The sequence below is a fragment of the Astyanax mexicanus genome, chromosome 8 (genome assembly GCF_023375975.1).
Source record: "Astyanax mexicanus isolate ESR-SI-001 chromosome 8, AstMex3_surface, whole genome shotgun sequence".
Classification (NCBI taxonomy): domain Eukaryota; kingdom Metazoa; phylum Chordata; class Actinopteri; order Characiformes; family Acestrorhamphidae; genus Astyanax; species Astyanax mexicanus.
The window spans coordinates 40,164,820-40,182,500 of NC_064415.1; the positions used below are offsets into that span (position 1 = coordinate 40,164,820).

At 39.7% G+C, this 17,681-nt stretch overlaps 1 protein-coding gene across 3 annotated transcripts in view; it reads left to right on the plus strand.

Annotated features, from left to right (window-relative positions):
* The window catches only part of atp6v1h (ATPase H+ transporting V1 subunit H), a 95,113-nt gene that overhangs the window by 59,637 nt on the left and 17,795 nt on the right, over positions 1-17,681 (plus strand). For all 3 annotated transcript variants that reach the window (XM_007260174.3, XM_007260175.4, XM_015608574.3), the window contains 2 exons: positions 3,446-3,547; positions 14,937-15,050. In XM_007260174.3, the coding sequence (XP_007260236.1) occupies positions 3,446-3,547; positions 14,937-15,050 (216 nt within the window). The remainder of the gene's footprint in view (positions 1-3,445; positions 3,548-14,936; positions 15,051-17,681) is intronic.

Genomic DNA, 17,681 nt, shown 5'->3' on the forward strand with positions numbered 1-17,681 from the left:
GCTGTGGTAATCTCACGCCTCGACTACTGCAATGCCGTACTAACTGGCCTCCCGGCCTGTGTAGTAAAACCACTACAGATGATTCAGAATGCAGCAGCACGTTTGGTCTTCAACCAGCCAAAACGGGCACATGTCACTACGCTGCTCATTGAGCTCCACTGGCTACCGGTTGCTGCTCGCATCAAATTCAAAGTGCTTACAATCGCCTACAAGGTGATGACAGTACAGGCTCCTTCCTACCTGCACTCGCTCCTGAAGGCTTACGCTACCTCCCGGCCGCTGCGCTCCTCCAATGAACGTCGCCTCGCTTTGCCAAACACTCACACAAAGCAATCCAGACTGTTCTCATACAGAGTTCCCCAATGGTGGAACAAACTACCTTCCACTACCAGATCAGGAGAATCTCTCGCTATCTTTAAGAGACTCCTGAAGACAGAGCTCTTCAAAGAGCACTTACTCTCCTAACACCTCTAACACACTAACTAATTCTAACCTCATCTCCTTCTTCCTCTTCTCTACTCCTCTATCCCATTATTTCCCTCTGACCTCCTTAAGGCCCTATCTATAGATGCTTTCATTTTAACTTCTATTATTTTTGTACTTTATTTGCACTTCAATATTGTAAGTCGCTTTGGACAAAAGCGTCTGCCAAATGTAATGTAATGTAATGTAAACATGTTTTCTTGCCTATTAATGTAGGAGATAAAATCATTTTAGCTACTAGTTTTGTGAAATTTACATACTAATAATAATTAAGAATTTAAGTGGGTAACTTGAAATACTGTAACATGACTGAATAAATTAGATACTATTTAGTATAAATTATCCAATCTTTTCACTAATTTGGCTGAACAATGAAAGTAGTTTTTTTTTTTTTTTGGGTGGCCAAATATTTGTTCCATGCCTATTTTTACACTTATAATTCATAATGAGCTCATCTCCTCTCATTTCATCTCTTATATGATCAGCACCAGCTTCCTTTTAGACGACTTGACTCAGTCCCTCCAGCCTTTCATCTCTCCACTCGGCTGATCTCATTTTCTAAATGTCTGAACTCTGAATAGATGTGCGCTCTCTCACACACTCCACGCTTTTTCAGCCTTTTATATTTTTTTCGCACAAATGTTATAATTTCCGGTCCTCCTTGTGATTGCAGCCCTGTTTCTCCCTAACCCTATTGTTAGTGAGCTCGGCTCCGATGCAAGCAGCAGCAAAATAGGTGTCCTGTGAACCATCTGAAATTACACGTTCTTCTTCTGAATTGCTCTTCTTCTTCTTTGATCAAGGGTCATTTTAAAGCACAGCAATTCCCTTCCTTTGCCAGTTCCATTAGCATTTTATCTGTATGTTCAGCTAATTTATCTTTCTGTATTTTCTGTATTTTCCATGTTTTCCTTGGTACAAAGAAAATAGAAATACAGTAATAAGCTATGACATGTCAATACAATGCATGAAAATGTCCTCTGTGATTTTTTTTCTGTCCAAGATATTGCCTAGCGAGGTGAGCACATTAACATGAATGAGCTCGTGAGTAACTGTTTTATTAATGGAACATATTTAAAAATGTTCATATTCCAATTCCAAAGTCTGAATATTAATAACAATTAAAGTTCATTGATCATTAAAGGGACATTAAACCTCGTGATTTTAGCTGACTCCACCCTCAGCTTAAATTTGAAAAAGGCTAAAAAAAAAAAAAAAAAATGGGAAAGGTAGTTTGGGAGGGGCACTGGGTGATGTATGGGTTTAGAGGCAGGGCAGGAGGGAGAGCTGATTGGCTCTGATAGTGGTGAGATGCAGATGGTTGTTTGTTTAGTGCCTCTTTAAATGTTTTGTGATTCTGATCACTGAATTTATTTCTGTAGTGCTGTTCTTGTCACTCAGCAGAACAATTTTACTCATAAAATTTACCTTCGCATTGGAAATTTAGACACATCAGAGTAAAACTCCATCAGAAAACAGCAGACAGACTTTTAGTAAACAAACAAATGCTATGGCTAAGATAGCATTTTACTATCCTAGTCGTGTACAGCATATATGAGTTTGGAAACTGAGTAAACGTATTATGTTAATATAATAACATTATAAAAACAAACAAACAAACAAAAAAAAAATCTGCATTAATATGTTAATTTCTCTATAAAGGATGTTGGGTGTAAATTAATTTATTTAAGGAGTGATATCCTAGTCATCTATTTGGCCAGATAGCTAGCCACCTCATCAGAGCAATTTTAGTCATAGATTTGCTTCAGCAGTGGCATTTAAGTCATATGTGAGTGAAATTCACTCAGAGAAAGGCACGCAGACTTTTGCTATACAAACAAATGTTAATTTTGGCTGTATGTTTTGGGTCATTGTCATGCTGGAAGACCCAGCTATGGCACGTTTTTAATGTCCTGGCGGAGGGAAGGAGGTTGTCACTCAGGATTTTATGGTACATGGCTCCATCCATTCTCCTATTGATGTGGTGAAGTAGTCCTGTACCTATGCTTGACAGAGGGGACGTTGTTTTTTGGGTCATAATCAGCATTTCTCTTCCTTTAAACACGGCGAGTTGAATTAATGCCAAAGAGCTTTTTTTTTTTTTCATCTGACCACAGCAGCTTCTCCCAGTAACTCTCAGAATCATGCATGCGAGTGTTCATTGGCAAACTTCAGACAGGTCTGCACATGTGCCTTTTTGAGCAGGGAGACCTTGTGGGCACTAAAGGAATTTAATCCATTGCAGCTTAATGTGTTACCCATGGTTTTCTTGGTGACTGTGGTTCCAGCTGCCTTGAGATCATTAACAAGTTCCTTACATATAGTTTTAGGCTAATCTCTCACTATTCCTCATGATCAGCGATACCCCACGAGGTGAGGTTTTGCATGGAGCCCCTGATTGATGTCGATTGACGGTCATTTTGCATTTCTTCCATTTTTCTTGCATTTTTTAAGCTATTGCACCAACAGTTGTCTCCCTCTCATCCAGCGTCTTACTTATGGCTTTGTAGCCCATTCCAGACTTGCAGGTCTATGATTTTTTCCCTGATATCCTTAGAAAGCTTTTTGGTCTCGCCCATGTTGTAGAGGTTAGAGTCTGTGGACAGGATTATTTTATATAGGTGACAATTAAGACAGCTGCCTTTAATCAGGTAATGAGTTGGTTAGGAGCCTCTAACTTTGGGTCAAATACTTATTTCTCTCTGCAAAATGCAAATAAATTGATATAATTTATACAATGTGATTTTCTGGATTTTATTTTTGATATTTTATTTCTTGCTGTTAAAATTAACCCACCCTTTACATTATAGACTGTTCATGTCTTTCAAATATTAAAATATTATTTCCTTTACTGTATATTGTTCTACAAAAGCAGCAATGGTGACAGGCCTGCTTGTTGTGCTCCTTACGCTATGGCCTTTGTTTGGTCCTGCTCTTATAGCTGTTTTTGTTTGTTCAACAGGATCCTGACCAGGCTGCTGGAGGTGTCTGATGATCCTCAGGTTATTGCCGTGGCCGCTCATGATGTGGGAGAGTATGTGAGACATTACCCTCGTGGTAAGAGGTAAGCCTGTTAATCTCACCCTGCTGCACCTCAGCTTTGCCCCTATAAATCTCCTGTAACTTGCTTTCTCCCGCTCATTTTTCCATCTCTGGGACGCTGCACCTGCCCTGCATGATGGATGGGGCTTCGGTTTAAAACGGGGCAGGTGTGGACAGTGTGGCATATGACCTCACCATTAAGCATGGTTATCTGTATTCACACCTAAGATATCTTTTCAAAAATGGAAAGATTAGACTAGAGTGTTTGAGTTAAAAGCACAAGAATATTGATATTGATGAAATACATGGACAGCATCAGGCGGATTAATTTTTCTTGGTAATCACACCTCTAGGATACATGTAGATTATTAAAAACCTGACACTAACAAAACTGATTTACTGTACTAGACATTTATTTACAGCTGCCTATAATAACAACATATATCATAATAAAGAGTTATTCCACAAAATGATGAGAAAAACACTTTTATTTAGGACATACAATAAAAAACTATATACAAAAATGTAAACTTTTTAGTCTAAATAAAAAAAAATAATGTTTAGTGCAAAATAACTACTTAAATACTTAAGGAAAATGTGAAAGTAAAATAAAAACTATATAAAGCAGTGCCATACCTAGCTTTAGTTTGAGTGCAGGTAGTTTCACACATTTGTTCTGTGGACTATTTTGGGTCATTTACTGATGATATTTGGTTTTGAAACATCATATAAATATGTTTGAAGCATTAGACTTAAATAATTTTTATTTTTTATTTAATAGTTTTATTGGTAATGTCCTTTTTTTTTCAACACTTTGAGGAATCAGTGGCGATGATGACATCATGGGATTTACTCAGAGACCCGAGAGTGAATGTAACTATACCTGATTATGTGTTTTGAGCAAATAAATAGAGTTATAATAGAAGAATAAAACAAGATATGTTTTTTTTCTCAAAAGATTTCTTGCAGATGCTTTACCGCACTTTACCCACTATTTTTAGAAAGAGTAATTTCTGCTGCTTTTATTGTGTGAAAGGGAGAATAAAATGCTAGTGTTGCTCATATTTTAGAGTAAATGGCTATCTATTATGCTTTGTTAAGAAATGCAAGTACCTAATTGGAAGCATGTTGCTAAGCACAGGTTGTTAAGGATGTGATATGAAGACAGAAATAGCCTGGGTTAACTAGACGAGTCCTTGGTATGCTTATTTAGCACACATATGTAATGGGTAAAAAAAATAAAAATAAAAAAATGGCACATCTGTGACCAAGACAGCAAGTCTTTGTGATGTATCAAGAGCCACAGTATCCAAGGTAATGTCAGCATACCACCAAGAAGGACCAACCACATCCAACAGGATTAACTGTGGACGCAAGAGGAAGCTGTCTGAAAGGGATGTTCGGGTTGTATCCAAAAAAACGTAAAACGACAGCTGCCTAAATCACGTCAGAATTCAATGTGCACCTAAACTCTTCTGTTTCCACCAGAACTATCCGTTAAGAAAATAAATTGTGGTGGTCTAAAACCAATGGAAGAAATTTAAAAAATAATATATATATATGTATATATATATATATATATATATATATATATACATATATATATATACATATATATATATGTATATATATATATATGTATATATATATATATTTGACTGGTGTTCTGTTGAGTTGTGCTACCTTGTCAAACCGTGCTCCCATAGTGGATATTTAAGGTCTTACCAAGTTAATCCTGTATAAGGGGAAGGGGAATTTTAAACCAGCATTTTTTACATACTGCTATACCACTGAAGGCCCTGTGGAGCACTGTGTAGAACAGAGCCGCCAAAGAAGCACTGGTTAGCATAACAAGCTAACAGACTGGAGTGCCAGTAGCTCAGCTCTGTGGAAAAACGCTCATCAAACGCTGTCAAGCGCTCATCTCGCTCTGTCTAATAGAGGTTAGATCGGGCCCAAAAACTCCGACCCGACCCAGCCCGAGCCCGTGCACGTTCTGCCCGAGCCCGATCCGACCCGAACCATAAACTGTCATCATGAGCCCGAGCCCGACCCGACCCGCCCCATAAACTGGCTGTTTTCGGGCTGATTGAATGAGCGAAATATGATCAGCATGATGTTAATTAACACTGTAACAAAGAAGCATAGAACTATTATTTAATTAAAATGATTTTTAAGAACAGCTAAACAGTGCTGCAAGTCAAACGCGGAGGAGTTCACGTGCGAGAGAGAGAGAGACAGAGAGAGAGACAGAGAGAGAGACAGAGAGAGAGACAGAGAGAGAGACAGAGAGAGAGACAGACAGAGAGAGAGACAGACAGAGAGAGAGACAGACAGAGAGAGAGACAGAGAGAGAGAGAGACAGAGAGAGAGACAGAGAGAGAGACAGAGAGAGAGAGACAGAGAGAGAGAGACAGAGAGAGAGAGAGAAAGAGAAAGAGAGAGAGATTTGCGTGTTCTGATGTGAGCTACTCACAGGTAAAGGTTCTCTTTGATCTCCTTATGCTCATATTCTAGTCCCATACATAATTCTGCAGCTCCCTCAGTGTTTTCTGTCGTATTTTGCGGCTAACGCGAGCGCTTACAACTAACACCGCGGACCGCGAGGTGCCGCCGCGCTTGTGCCGAATCCGAGTCTCTGCTGAATCCGACTCCCGCTTCGCGGACAGAATCGGCACAACAACCCCCGCTGTAGAACTCCGGTAGTGAAAACAGCGCTTATAAATAAATTAGTTTAGTTTCACTTTCAGTTTTCGTTATTTTATTTAAAAATAAAAATATAATTAAAAAACAGACGCCTACATCTAAGACTATTTTCTGGAGCCCGACCCGACCCGGCCCCAGGAATGTGGTGGGAAATCTCGGCCCGGACGGGTCAGGCCTCGGGTCAGGTCGGGTTCGGGCAGAGAATCTAAGCTCTACTGTCTATTACCTGGAGAAACATTACAACAGAACTTTATCTGAGGAGCTCCTGCTGCTGCTTTTCACTGTATAAGTGTTTTTATCCAAGTAAAATAGAAAAAAATCAGAATAAATGAGTATAGCGCCTTTCTAGAAACCAAAGGACACTTCACAATTTACATGCTTTACACACAACCATTTATACTCAGCACTCATCCACACACCGGTGAGAAGCGGCAGCCAATAGCGCACAGCGTACACTCAACCGAAAACTCCGTCCACCTGAAGGACGGCACTGGGAACTACTGCATTTACCAAGGAGGATAGAGTGCCAGTCCATGTCTGGGCTCGCAGTCATACATACATTTTATACACACACAAACACACACACACACACAAAATCATATACAATACACATATGTATACATACATATACAAATCAATTTAGAGTGTTCTAAATTTTTCTAGGCTTAACAGTATCCAATTTACCTGATCTCCTTGTTTTTGGACTGTGGGAGGAAACCAGTGTCCCCAGAGGAAACCCATGCAGACACAGGGAGAACATGAAAGCTCCACCCAGATAGGGACTTGAACCCAAGACCCCAGTGCTGAAAGGTGAACATGCTAACCACTAGGCCTCTGTGCCGTCCAAACGAGCAATGCTTTCAAATTAATTTTCAATTATTAACTCAAAAAAGAGATGGATCGAATGGTGGATCGAGGGATCCACACTGAAAGAATAAAAAAAATGCAATATAGATTGATGCTGTTTGAATGCACCATTAGATCCAGAAATACTGAGCAATTCCAATCAACCCACAGCTCGAGCCCAGAACTGGTGATAAAAGTCCATAAAACACTGGATATGAGGTGCAAAAAAGCTTCAAGAGCAGTAACTTTTAGAGGTTAGATCGGGCCCAAAAAATCCGACCCGACCCAGCCCGAGCCCGTGCACGTTCTGCCCGAGCCTGACCCAACCCGAACCAAAAACTGTCATTATGAGCCCGAGCCCGACCCGACCCGCCCCATAAACTTGCTGTTTTCGGGCTGTTTGAATGAGTGAAATATGATCAGAATTATGTTAATTAACACTGTAACAAAGATTTTTAAGAACAGCTACACACAGTGCTGCAAGTCAAACGCGGAGGAGTTCATATGCGAGAGAAAGAGAGAGAGAGAGACACAGAGAGAGAGAGAGAGAGAGAGAGAGACAGAGAGAGATTTGCGTGTTCTGGTGTGAGCTACTCACAGGTAAAGGTTCTCTTTTATCTCCTGGTGCTCATATTTTAGTCCCTTACATAATTCTGCAGCTCCCTCAGTGTTTTCTGTCGTATTTTGCTGCCGCTGTTTTGCCGAATCCGATTCCCTGCTGAATTCGACTCCCGCTTCGCGGACAGAATCGGCACAACATCCCCCGCTGTACAACTGCGGGAGTGAAAACAGTGCTTATAAATAAATTTGTTTAGTTTCACTTTCAGTTTTCGTTATTTGGTTCGTTTTCGTTAACAATAATATTTGGTTACTTAGCAACATTGTGATTATCACACCAGAGCTTTATTTAAAAATAAAAATATAATTAAAAAACAGATGCCTACGTCTCAGACTATTTTCTGGAGCCCGACCCGACTCGGCCCGAGGAATGTGGTGGTAAATCTCGGTCCGAACCGACCTGATTTCGGGTTGGGCCTCGGGTCAGGTCTGGTTCGGGCAGAGAATCTAAGCTCTAGTAACTTTAGCCCTGTTTAAATAAATCAATACTGTAGTTTTGAAGGATAATTTTAATGCACACTGAATTGAATTTAGTGTGCATGTCAGGGTAAATTCTGTTTTCTATTCTAGGCCACCTTTCATAAGTTCAACAGTTGGTCAGCATTGTGAAACCACAAGGCTTTTTGTGACGAATTGTTATTGTATCAGTCTCATATCACCCCCCATATTGCCCTGTTGAAGAATGAAGCTCCCGAGTTGATCCATCTCAAGCCTCCGCACTTCCATTCCCCTGCCCGTGACATTTATACACACACACACACGCTGACTTCAAAACGCCTAGAGCTCAGTGGCGGAGCTGTGATGCTGGCCCGGGATGACCTATATAAATTGAATTAATATTTTGAGATGGTTCACCCTGGCACGAGCAGCCCATGAATTTCAGACACCTTTGAAAAGAGTATATCCGTTTTTATACTCCTACTTCAAACCCCCGACACGGTGCTCTTGAGTTAAATTGTCTGAAAACACAGTAATCTCTTGCCCCTCCAGTCCTCCAGACTTAGTAGAGGCTCTTCTGTCTCTAATCCTGTGCTTCTCCGTTTCGCCGCGGGTGACCACCCAGAGCACTCGTTCTCGCCGTGCTCTTTAAAACGCCCCCAGCCTCGCGGGAAGCCAAACGGTCTCCACAGGGGCTCACTGGTGTGAATCACCTCTGGTACTAACCCCATAATTGGAACACTCCAGAACAATTTAGCCTGTGCAGATCTCCACCGCTGAAGACGAGGAGCCATCCAAGGTGAATTGCTCCAATTTGATTACGTCTAGTGCAGATAGTCTGCTGGCCCCCAGCCTTATACCCGCATGCGCCTCAATTTTCCACACTGCTGGAACTGAAAGAATAAACAAATGCAATACAGCTTGATGCTGTTTGAATGGAATTGCTCAGTATTTCTGCTTTTTATGCCGGTGGACGACCGTAATCATCCAGGATCAGAATTGGACAGTATTCTTCGCTAACACGCACATATATTGGCTGAATTAATTTTTTATTAGATTCATGAGTTGCGTAAGCCAGTCCATGCACTGCATGAGAATACCTTGCATCCGCATCAGTACATTTTATGCCTATACATCAGTTTGTGCACTTTATATCAGTGGCTTCATTTAGCCAGAATTGAATGAACTTTGGTTAAGGACCAATAAATAGTGTAAATATTATGTGTATTGCAGATTTCTTATGTGGGACGGATGGTTTCCACGTAGCAATGATTTTTTAACATCATTTTCGTATAAGATTGAATGGGGAATGAAACGTATTTATGTCTTTATGATACAAGAACACTAGTAGCACTGAACCTTTACCCAACATGGGGTACCGCAGCATCAGTTTGGCAAAACATTTTGCAAGCAACTGCTTAGCAAGGACGCTCATCATAGCAACCATCTGGAATACCATAGTAAGCACATTACAAAGCTACAGACTACGGCACCCATCTAATGTCTACTAAAAAAAGACACCATGCGTGATACCACAACAACCACTAAGCCACACCATAAGAACCACTTGGCAACAGGGGGCCAACAAGCCAACCACTTAGCAACATTGTTACAGTCACCAGAGAAACCATGACAAGCACATTGTTACAGTCACCAGAGAAACAATGACAAGCACATAGGGACACCATAGAAACTATGCATGATACCATAGCAACAAAATTTAGCAACAAAAACCTAGAAACACCATTAAAACTATCTAGCAGCACCTTAGCATCCACTCAAGAAATTCACGGCCTCCACATGGCGAAAACATGGCTACCTACATAACATTTCAGCCACTTGGGCAACATTAACAAGTACTCAGGAACACCAACTAGAGATACCATAGAGACCACCTAGAAATATCATAGCAATCACAGCAACACTCTTCCAACTATTAAGGAACATCTAAGCAACCACCTGGAATACCATAATAAGCACCTCATAACACTACAGCACCCATCCAGTGTCCACTTTAAAAACACAGTGTGTGATACCACCAAACCTTGCAGCACTATAGAAATCAGTTAGCATTATCATAGCAACCACATGGTCTAACAAGCCACTCACTTAGCAACACTTTTACAGCCACCAGGGAAACCATAGCAAGCACCGTGTGTGATACCACAGCAACCACCTAGCAGCACCATAGAACCACCATACGACCATAGCTAAGCAATCGCTTAGCAACTTTCAGCAAAACCAATGCAACCATACAACAAAATAATAGTGACCACCTAGAGATACCGTAGAAATCACTTTGCAGCATTCAGCAACACCATAGCAACTGCCTAGCAAATTTATAGTGACCACCTAGAGCTTCTATAGCAATCGCTTAGCAACATTCAGCAAAAACAAAGGAACCACCCAACAAAACAATAGTGACCACCTAGAGATACTGTATCAATCGCTTGGCAACATTCAGCAAAAACAAAGGAACCACCCAACAAAACAATAGTGACCACCTAGAGATACTGGAGCAATCGCTTAGCAGCATTCAGCAAAAACAATGCAACCATCTAAAAAAAACAATAGTGAGCACCTAGAGATACCATAGCAATCGCTTTGCAACATTCAGCAGCACTATAGTAACCACCAAAAAAAAACAATAGTGACTACCTAGAGATACCGTAGCAATCGCTTAGCAGCATTCAGCAAAAACAATGCAATCGCTTGGCAACATTCAGCAACACCATAGCAACCACGTAACAAAACAATAGTGAGCACCTAGAGATACCATAGCAATCGCTTTGCAACATTCAGCAGCACTATAGTAACCACCAAAAAAAAAAAAGTGACCACCTAGAGATACCGTAGCAAATGCTTGTCAGCATTCAGCAACACCATAGCAACCCCCTAGCAAAACTGTAGTGAGCACCTAGGGGTACCATAGTGCCCACCAAAACAAACGCACCAAAACAACCACTTATCAACACAATAGCATGCCAACCACCTGAAGATAATGTAACAACCATTACAGCCAACCAAACACTTAGGAATACAGCTAACAAAACAATAGTGATTACCTAGAGACACTACTCAAGGTCACCATGGCAACCACCTTGGGATACCATTTCAACCACCATGGAGTACCATAGCAACCCCCCTTAATGTTTCCTTCCAGCTTTGTTGTCTGTTGCTTTAACCCTTTAACATGCCTTGTCCCGTATACGGGCTATAGCCTTTGGTGAGGTAAAACCCTTTTTTCTGCGGTAAAATAACTTATTTACATTCTACAAATATGAGTGCTTTGAAATCTCCTACAGGACATTTGGAGAAGCTGCCTGTTTTCTCTTTACTACACTTAATAATTCCAGATCAGTAACAGGAATCAAACCCAAATTTTCACGTTGGAAAAATACATAAAAACTAGACATAACGAAACTAAAGGTTTGGAGGACATGAATTGTTTGATTTGAAAATATTGATTTTAAAAGTCCAGGAAAGAGCCAATTTTATGATTTTATTAATTATGTTTTGACATCAACAGATTTGCTTAAGTATTTTTATATTTTCTATTACAATTACAATTATGCTTTTCAGTAGTGTTCCTTATCAATCCTAAAAGTTTTTTATGTAATGCTTGAATAGAAATCTCAAGATTTGGTTGTGTAATGTCAGGCAGCCAATTGACAAAAAAGCCAGTCACTGCTCTCAGAGGGAACCACGGAACATTGCAGGTGTTCTTTGGCAACCGTTAATAAATGAGGTGCAGTGTAATCTTTAATGCAGCACTGTTTTGCTGCTCACAGTGACTGCTTAAACAGGTGAGCAGCAGTTTTGGTAATGTAATATACAACCAGAAAGACCAAAAACAGACTGACCATTTTATTGAGCAGCATGAACCAAGTCTAATTCTTAATAATAATAATAATAATAATAAATTGTTTTTGAAACATGAAGGCACTAGCTTTCTAGTACACACTTTGGCTTTGAAGTAGACGGACATTGGTCCTAATTGAGAAGATAAAAAACGTCTAGAGACCCGTCATGACTGTCTTCTGTGCAGCATGAACTTAGCATGAGTGAAAAGCACAAGCCTCTTCATTTCATTGATCAGCTTTGCCAGACAGAGCAGCTGTTGCCCTCCATTACTGCCAGAGCCCCCCACCTTTACAGCCTCAGAGGCCAGAGCACTCAGTCATCATCTCACACACCACATTAATCCCAGACTGCCTCACACGGTCCCTCTGAGATTTCATTATTTCCCTTAATTCTCTTTCTTTTTTCTTACGTAAAGAATTGGATTATTGCAAAAAAACAAATTGCGTTCAACTACAGTCCTGCTCATGATTATTGGCAGTAGTTTAAGTACATATTGTGGAATATAAACTAAAACAGCTTTTTTTTATATAAGACACACAAAAGAATAAACTATAAACAACTATTTAAAACAAACAAAAAAACAATTGGAGTGAAAAAAAAAAAACCCAAAAAAACTAGAGCTTGCTGTGACACTGGTATTGGCACCCTAAATTAAATTAGTATGGAAACATATTTGGTAACCCTTTATAATAATTTTCATTAATATACTATTAACTAATGATTAATAACTGATATATTTTTACATTCTAGAAAACTAAAAAATTGCTATTACAATACTAATGCTCTCATTGGCAACATAAACTGCAATTGATAAACATTTGCCCGGTTTAAAATTCATATTTTACTAACGATATATAAATCTTCAAAATCGATGCTGATAAATAAGTGTCATGTGTGAGCATTTGTTAATATTTAAATTCTGATGAACTACTGCTTTGTTCACATCTACTGATCATTAGTTATAATATATATTAAAGAAAGTTATTATAATGTGTTACCACATATTTGATTATTACCAGTGATAAATTGTCAGTGCCCATGTGATATAAACTGACCAATGAATGAAGATTTCAGGGATTTAAAAAGCCACATGTTGGTCCCTGTTTTTTGTTACAAAAACGCTATCAAAAACGCTATCTAAGAACATCAGAAGTGCTGTTATTAACAAACACAAGCCTTCCAAAGGGTATAATACAATCTCCAAAGACTTTGGTATCCCAGTTTCATCAGTGCGCAGTGTTATTAGGAGTTTTCCAAGCATGAAACTGTCAAGAACCTCCCTGAACGTGGGGGACATTGGAAACTTAACAAGAGAACCCTTTTTAAAGCTTTGTTTGAATGGTGAAAAAAACACCACATCAAACATCCAAAGACCTGAAGGCCAGCCTGAAACAGTCTGGGGTCATGGTTTCAACAAGTACCATACACAGCACAATAAACCAAGCTGAGCTTTATGGGCAAAGGCCACAAAAGAAACTATTGCTGAAAAAAAGGCATAAAAAAGAACAACAGAAACCTTGACGGACCAAAATCATTCTGGAAAAATTATTGCAAATGAAAGCAAGAGTATGTTTACAGAAGGCGCAATGAAGCTAATAAGAAAAAACAACACCCTAACTAACAGTTCAGCATGTTGGAGGACCCATAATACTCTGGGGTTGCCTTGCATTGGTACTGAAGGACTTGAACGTATCACAGGAATTATGAAATCAGAGAATTATCAAGAGATTTTAGATTTTAGAAAAGTCCTACCCAGTGTAAAAAAGCTCAAACTTGGTTTGAGTCGAAGGTCATGGGTCCTCCAGCAAGACAATGACCCAAAGCACACATCCAATATTGTACAAGAATGGTTTAAAAGAAAAAAAAAATTGACTGTTTTAAATTGGTCAGCAATGAGTCCTGACCTTAATCTCTTTGCAAATCTTTGGGTTGGGTTGAAATCTGCCAGTGGGGGAAAAAATCATGCAAGAATGTGAGAAAATACTAACTGTGGAGTGCAAGAAGCTTATAGATGGCTGCAAGATATGTTTGGAGGCTGTCATCACTGCCAAAGGGTGTGCAATCAAATGTTAACGAGGGGTGTCTTTATTGATGCGCATCCTGTTTATTCTATTTTTTTAAATCAATGTTTTTTTTTTTTGTTGTATTACTGTGGACCTTCAAGTAAAAAATCCTGAAGATGTAACTTGGTTATATTTACATTTATTTCTGAAGATATTGTACAGGTTATGCAAAAAGGAAGGGGTGCCTTTGACCAATAATGGTGAGCAGGACTGTGTATCTGAGGCAGATATGTAAATGTATGTATGTATGAATTGACACGCAGTCTATAGTTATAAAAAGGCATAATAGAAGTGCTTGTTTCATTCGCTGCCATAAAACAAGGCTTTCAGGTGATACTTTTGGGTAGTATATCTCCTGGTGAGAGATTAATAAGTTGATCCGATAATGACCTGGTTTATAATGAAGGTCTCATGGTGAGAGCTGTAATCCTGCCTTTGCTATGGAGTGAAACACTGCCTCAACTGCTGGTGTGATAATCTGTGGAGCCACTACATACAACATTCGGTCATCTATAGTAGTGATACAAGGGGGCCACAGGCCACATGTGCTTTCTTTATCACTCCAATATTGTGTCTTCTAAAAATATCTTCATTTTAGTCACAAACAGAACCGTTCATTCAATTCCAACAATGCTTTCTTTGTGATTTTTTTTTCCTTTCACTCCACCCTCCCTTTCTCCCTATTCCCCTCACCCTGGCTTCTGTCTGTCTTGCTTATTTGCTTTCTTTCTAGCCTTTTTTCTATCTTTCACCTTTTTGTTCTCTTTCTAATTAGTTTCTTTGTGTCATATATTTGAATTGTGTTTTCTCTCTCTCTCTCTCTCTCTCTCTCTCTCTCTCTCTCTCTCTCTCTCTCTCTCTCTCTGTCTCTCTCAGGGTGATTGAACAGCTGGGTGGAAAGCAGCTGGTGATGAACCACATGCATCATGAGGACCAATTGGTGCGCTACAATGCGCTGCTGGCGGTGCAGAAGCTCATGGTGCACAACTGGTAGGTCTCTTATATTTTCTGTCACTCTCTGTCTTCTGGCTCTCTCCCGAGGAGATGACACAGCTGAAACCTGCTCCCATTCAAATCAGTTCCACTGACGGATAGAAAATCTCCTAGGATGGGAGAAAGCTGGTGTTAATTTTCTCCAAAGCATGAGATGCTGTACTTACTTATTTGTAGCCATATATACAGTTATATTCAAAATTGTTCAACCTCTACCTCAGTACAAAGTGTTTTAACAAATTTAACATGTGCAACTTAAATTACAACAGTATTTTTTGTAATATACCAACAAATGTCCTTTTTGTGATTTCTTCGTTGATAAAATTATTCAACTCCTTAGCCACATGCAACATTAATACTTATTACAACTCTCTTTGCCAGTAATAACATCCTTCAGATGTGAAATATAGTTTGACACACATTTCTTGCAGCAATCAACAGGTATCTTAGCCCATTCCTCGTGGGCAACGGCCTCCAGTTCTTTGACATTCTTGGGCTTGCGTGTTGCAACTGCCTTCTTAAAGTCGCAGCAGAAATTTTCTATGGGATTTAAGGAGTTGATTGCGATGGCCATTCCAGAATCTTCCAGACCTTCTTCTGCAACCAAGCCATGGTAGAATTGGCGGTATGCTTGGGATTGTTGTCGTGTTGGAAGGTCCAAAGTCTCCAAAGCTTCAGCTTTATCACCCAAGATCTCCTGGTCGTTAACTGAATTCTTTGTACCTTGTACACAGTGGAGATTCCCTGTGCCTGAAGAAGAAAAACAGCCCCCAGCAAGGCTGACCCACCACCATGCTTCACAGTAGGCAAGGTGTACTTTTCTGTATAAGCCTTGTTCTTCCTCCTCCAGACGTTTTGCTGAGCCAATGGGCCAACAGAGTTCTAATTTTGTTTTGTCGCTCCAGAGAACAGTATCCCAAAACCCTTGTAGTTTGTCCACATGATTCGACTCTTCTTATGCTTTGGAGTCAGCACTGGGGTGCGCCCTTAGAGTTTTGGCAGTGTGTGCCTTATTATCTGGACCGAAACCTGAGTACCTCCATCTGAGAAGTCCTGTCGCCATTCCTCTGCTTTCGGCGGAGGGATTTTACTCCACCTTTCGTTTCAGGTAACGGACATCAGTCATCGACAGCATCCTTTTTTTGCCAGCCCAGATAGCGTTTCCACTATGCCTTTTGCTTTAATCTTGCAAATGATGCTTCTAATTTTGTCTCTCGAAATGTCTTTGCTGTCATTTTACATCCATAACCTTACATATGAAGAGCAATTACCTCTTTTATAGACTTCTTTGACGATTCTCTCGACTTCAAAATGCTGCAAAGACATCATTTACTGTCTAGAATGAGCTGTCTATCTAAGTCATTTTGTCAATGTGGAAATCACAAAAAAGACAGTAGTATGACAGGGTCATTTAAAGGGATGTCTACCTCAAAAGTGCAGTGTACAGTATATTCTATATAGATTTACTCAGTGCACAGAGAACAACAATTAATGTGTCTGTGCCTAAAACCTAAAAACAAAGCAATATGACCATGCATTGATCAAAAAATTAGCCTTAAGAGGAGCGCCTTATCTTTTGTGTGTTTTCACAATGAATTTTTCACAGCTTTATCAGATAATGCATTGGTTTTAAGAAACAGTAGGTTCTGCCTTGTAAAGACATGCCTTGGATCACTGCTCTGGGATTAAAAATGTACAAGATTGAAGCTATAAATTAAAAGAATAGCCCTTAATTATGCTGAGGTGTTGAGGCATTCATGAATAATTAACTCCTGGGAAGACAAAGTGTGATTTTTGGGCTTGAAATTAGTCTGTGAGGCCCTAAGGGTTAAGAAAAGATTTTCAACACTCAATTCTCTGTGTAGATAAAGTGATAGTCCTATTCCATGCAATGGCTGGTTACACTTAGAAGCAGTAATTACAGCCCAGCACTTTCTTTAGTTGGTAATTCTGGTGCCTCTCTATCTAGGAGACTGGCCCACTTCTTCTTGCTAGCCATCCAGGTCCACCTGCTCACCCTGTCACCACCTACAGTCATGCCCTACAGTTGGTAAACAATTGCAACCCCAAATCAGAAAATTGTAGACAGTAAAAAAAGAAGAAGATATTTTTTTTTTCTAGTCATTATAGCCCTTCTTCACGTTCCAAAAAAGCATTTAACAGCTTGTAACTTTGTCATTCCTTCTTACAGAAATTTTGGCACCAAGGTTCCCAAGTTAATATGTTTTTCAGGTCTCTAAAAATGTTAGCAACAGTATGGAGGGTGGGTCATTTCAAAATTCTCCAGTCAATAACCATGGTTTTGCTTTGTCTTGTTGAAGACTGCATTTATATCCCTGTCTTGATTGCATTTGTTGCTCTACAATCTAAGTCTATATCGGGACTATTTTTCAGATCCCAGCACTCTCTAAATATTCTATTACCACTACCAAAGAAACCATACTTTGACTTCTAGTAATGTACAAGTTGGTTCAAGTTATTTGAGGCATTCTGCATAGCCAACTCAACTTACACAGCTTTAAATACATTGCCACCACTGCATCATATGACTCTTCGTCCATGATCTTTGACAAATAGCTTTACCAGAGGAAGTTTTTAAGTTTAAAGATCCTTTAAAGATGGATTTTA